The 4,585-nt window shown below is 43.0% G+C and overlaps 1 protein-coding gene across 1 annotated transcript; it reads left to right on the top strand.

The window, feature by feature from the left end:
* Window positions 1-223: 223 nt before the first annotated feature.
* On the top strand, window positions 224-4,585 carry lbx1b (ladybird homeobox 1b). Its single transcript, XM_015013201.2, has 2 exons — window positions 224-943; window positions 3,332-4,585. The coding sequence occupies exons 1-2, from the start codon at window positions 616-618 to the stop codon at window positions 3,823-3,825; spliced, it is 822 nt and encodes a 273-aa protein (XP_014868687.1). The 5' UTR covers window positions 224-615; the 3' UTR covers window positions 3,826-4,585.

Raw genomic sequence — 4,585 nt, 5'->3', positions numbered from 1 at the left:
TTTCCCTATCTCTCCAACTTTCTCTCTCTCTCTCTTTCTGCTTCCCCTCATTTACCCCACATACCTATTCTGGTGTCTCACCACACGACTAAATTAGACCAAAGATGATAAGAGCACCGAGCATTATAATTCCGCCGGGCTCCTCCTCCTTCCAACCATGCGTCCTAATTAATGGGACACCCCCCCCCCCCCCTTCTCCTCCTCCTCCCCCAGTCGCAAAAAGCCCAGCGCTGGACTGCAACATAGTCAAAGAGTGAAAGGGAAGAGGGCGAAAGTGCCACTGGAGATAATTGATTAGCCACCAATCAATGATAACTTGTTAGTAATCGTCGACTCTTTGGACTTCGCCATTTTCAGGGAGGCACCTCATTCCTGCGGATCGAGACTTTGAGCGCATCCCATTTCGGAATAACCCATCCTTTATTTATTTCTTTTTTTTTTTCTTTTTGTTTTTTCTACTTTACCTCCAAAGTGTTATGTGACTTTTTTTTGTTTTTGTTTGTTTGTTTCATACACTCATCCTCGATTTTGGATTCTTTTTTTTTTTCTTTTTTTCTTTTTTTTTTCCCTTGCAACCTATAAAATCTGAAAGCAACTAAACTCTTCCTGCAACCAATGATGACATCCAAAGAGGTGGCCAAATGCGACGCGGCGGAGAACAGGAGACGCAGCCCGCTGGACCACTTGCCGCCTCCTGCCAACTCCAACAAGCCGCTGACGCCCTTCAGCATCGACGACATCCTGAACAAGCCGTCGGTGAAGCGGAGCTACGCCATCTGCGGCACGGCTCATCTCATCTCGTCCTCCGAGAAGCACCGTCCGTCCAGCCTGCCGCTGTCCAGCCGCGCACTCCTCACGCAAACCTCTCCTCTCTGTGCGCTGGAGGAGCTGGCCAGCAAGACCTTCAAAGGGCTGGAAGTCAGCGTGCTGCAGGCTGCGGAAGGTAAATGTCGGATGCTTTACTCTGCTGCATTTTACGAGTGGGGGGGAAAATACACTACAAATATTCATGTATTTTGATTTGATGCGTTGATGGAAAAAGGACGTGGTTTTTTTTCCCCATTTTCTCCTCATTTTCCGCTCTTCGTGGATTTTTTTGTTTTGTACTGTAAAATTATAATTTTCGTTCCTGTATTCAAGGTGAAAATTAAGTTTCTATTTAAGTGTCATATCCCTTATTTGTGTGAGTTTGGAACACTTTTACGCACAGTCTAAAACGAAACCCTAAAGCCTCAGCAGATTTTTCTCAGCCCTGATTTTCAATTCGCCTTTAGTGACGACGAGGTGCAATTTCATCCTTTCCACTTCATACTCACAGCATATAATGTACTTTATTTTTTGTAGATAAGCATTTTTAAACACGTCGACATGTAAATGATATATGATATACATCCATATAAATACTAAACCCTTCCACTTTAAATATTGCATTATTTTCTGATAACTTTCAAGATATTTTTGTATTTCATTTTTGTTCTGGTCCATGGTTGGGCCGGATGACTCGCTTGAAACATGAAACATTTACGAGCCCTGATCGAACCAGAATAACTCAGCGACCTCCTGCTGCTAGAACACAAACATTAGAAAGGTGTAACCTCCTTTTCCTCGCGACGCACAACGAGTAGAATATAGAAAAAATTACATTAAATCTTCATTTGTCTAAGCAGGTACGAAACGTCCCCAATGTAAGCGTTAATGCATATTCGGAACGAAATGTCCTGTGGCAGACGGCTCCATTTGGTACCCGAATAATTCTAGTAATAATTCTAGTTGACACATTTCTGTTATTTTAACTGTATTCTATTGTTTTCTCTGCATTTTTTTTCGCAGTATCGACTTAGTGTTTTTAATCGAAAAACAGTGTAGTCTCAGCAGTTTTGTACTGCATAATATATTTATACACCACATTCCTGTAGATTTAAAGTGCATTGTGGGAAATTTCTAGGGCACTATTCTTTCAGTAAGAGTGATATTAACTCACCAAACAGGCTGCTACTCTTGATTATTAAAGTTAAGGTAAAAACAATTTTTTTCAGCAAATAATTTAAAATAAGTCTGTAATTGACTAATTTTACTGTAAAACAGTTTCACTGATATTTGTTCAGGACTGAAGCTCCACTACAATTCAGTGTGAAGGGTTTTATAGATGACTTAAAATGCAAAAGCTGCAGGATAACTGTCTCCACTGTTATTTAACAATCTTTTTTTTTTTTAAATAGAAAGAATGGGTCTGCTTTACTGGGACTCAGGAGACACGTCATGCGACACACACATCCCGAGATGTGTCTCCACATCTCCCAAGTAAAACATATTCTGACCAAATTTTAACAAAACCAAAAAAAAAGTTGCCAATGTTAAAACAACAGAGTGTCTGAAGATCCACTTTTAAATATTGCAAGAAAGCTTGACTGCATGGAAGGGAAATCTAAACAGAGAAAGATGAAATGGCAAATGAAGCTGCCATTTTAAAAAAAGCACCATTATGAATATTCAGAACATTTAAGAAATGTTACATACACATGCAGGAAATATGGAGGTGGTACATTTTCAATAATGTCCATTTCAACTCTGAAGGAGAACAAAGTTTTACTAAAACATTAGCATAAACTCACTTCAATTCACCATGAATATGCACAGAACGTGTTGCTAACTCTTATATGTCTATTTGTTTGAGCCCATTCCCAACAAGCTGACATGTAACACAGTCAGCTTAACCAAATATCTTTTCTCCTTCACCATTTTGTGCCTTGCTGTTCTTTAGCTTTGGTCGTTTCGTACCCCAGTCGTTTCAGGATGTTTTGTACTTACATATCATGAGGAACCCAGCAAAGGGACATCTTGTACACACATCAGTAACCAATTATTTTAAATATTCTGCTAAAAGCTGAATAATACAAACCATCAGGAGGTCGGTTCAAACTCATTTTAGTTTGAGGGCAGGGGTTGGGAGGGGTGGGAGGGGGGTTCTGAGTCAACTGGACCAACCTAGATTGAACAATAACATTTTCAGACACTTGAATTTAATTTAATTATACATGAAGCTTTTTTCATAACAATTAATTTCCATCATTTAAATAAAATAACTTCAATGAGAAGTGAACCCATAGTCCATGGTTTTAGCCACAGAGGTGTGACATGGTGGAAAGGAACGAAATGGTAATGCATTGGTACGAAATGGCAAACTGGCCTCAAGTCAAGTCTGGATGCTTATTCAGCCCGTGTGCCCCAGAACGTCTTTTCTTCTAGGGACGCCCCTGAATGTACTAAACGGAGAAGTTGCGAAACAGCCAGCACCTTTTTGTTCATCGTTCCTCTCCCTTTTCCTCCGTAGGCCGGGATGGGATGACCCTGTTCGGCCAGAGGAGCACCCCGAAGAAGCGCCGGAAGTCCCGGACGGCCTTCACCAACCACCAGATCTACGAGTTGGAGAAGCGCTTCCTGTACCAGAAGTACCTCTCTCCCGCAGACCGCGACCAGATCGCGCAGCAGCTGGGCCTGACGAACGCGCAGGTCATCACGTGGTTCCAGAACCGCAGGGCCAAACTAAAGCGGGACCTGGAGGAGATGAAGGCCGACGTGGAGTCGGCCAAGGCCATCGGCCAGGTGCCCCTGGACAAGCTGGCCAAGCTGGCGGACCTGGAGAAGTGCGCCAACGGCACGCTGGGCCACCCGCGCGCCGAGTCGCCCGCGCGGGGAGGCCCGCAGGATCACCAGCACGAGCTCGCTCAGAAGCTGCGCAGCTCTCCGCTGTCTCCCTTCTCGGACCACACAACGAGCAAGGAGTGCTCGGAGGACGAAGACGTGGAGATAGACGTGGATGACTGATGGCTCTCACACACATACAGACACACACACACTGAGCGAGATGTGATGATGGTGGTTGTGGTGATCCTGCAGAGAGGACTTGTAAACTTAACCGCTTATATGAGAACATGTACCAAAACGAAATGACTTTTTCTATCGGCACAGATTCACAGTAAAGCATGAGCGCAGAACTACAAATATGCAGTGATGTATTCATTAGCGAACTGTCATTGTTTCCATCAAAGCAATATGGTCTAAAAATAACTTCTTATATATATATTTTGTTTACAGTATACTGAAACGAACACGCGTGGGCATGCGCGCGCGCACACACACACACACACACACACACACACACACACACACACACACACGAACACGCACACACACACACCTACACACACACACAGACACACACATCTGCTCTGTTGGTTTTCCTATAAGCCCCTCCATACTCACAATAAAACCACTTCTGTTTTCCATATGTTTGCATGGAAATGCATGATTTGATTTGTAAACATTATATATTTATTTTTTCTTTCTTTCTTTCTTTCTTTCTTTCTTTCTTTCTTTCTTTCTTTCTTTCTTTCTTTCTTTCTTTCTTTCTTTCTTTTCTTTTTTTTATTGTCACTGTTTTATTCCAAGAGCCAACCCCTCCTTACAGTCACTGCCGGCTCTTCCTCCTCCCTGCCTCCGTTTTGACTGCAGACTCACACTGGGAGCTCCGATAAAGGTGGCGATGTTCGAAAAATCAGCCGAACACTATTGCGATCACCCCCCC

The sequence above is a fragment of the Poecilia mexicana genome, unplaced genomic scaffold (genome assembly GCF_051168715.1).
Source record: "Poecilia mexicana isolate PSO_F unplaced genomic scaffold, ASM5116871v1 scaffold_1, whole genome shotgun sequence".
Classification (NCBI taxonomy): domain Eukaryota; kingdom Metazoa; phylum Chordata; class Actinopteri; order Cyprinodontiformes; family Poeciliidae; genus Poecilia; species Poecilia mexicana.
Note: the sequence above shows the minus strand (reverse complement) of the source record. Positions and strands in the feature narration are given on the sequence as shown.

Excerpts from the sequence above, each read along its gene's own strand:
- lbx1b (XM_015013201.2), top strand. The coding sequence starts at position 616 with ATGATGACATCCAAAGAGGTGGCCAAATGCGACGCGGCGGAGAACAGG. Across the intron at positions 944-3,331 it reads CGTGCTGCAGGCTGCGGAAG|GCCGGGATGGGATGACCCTG; the intron begins GTAAATGTCGGA and ends TTTCCTCCGTAG.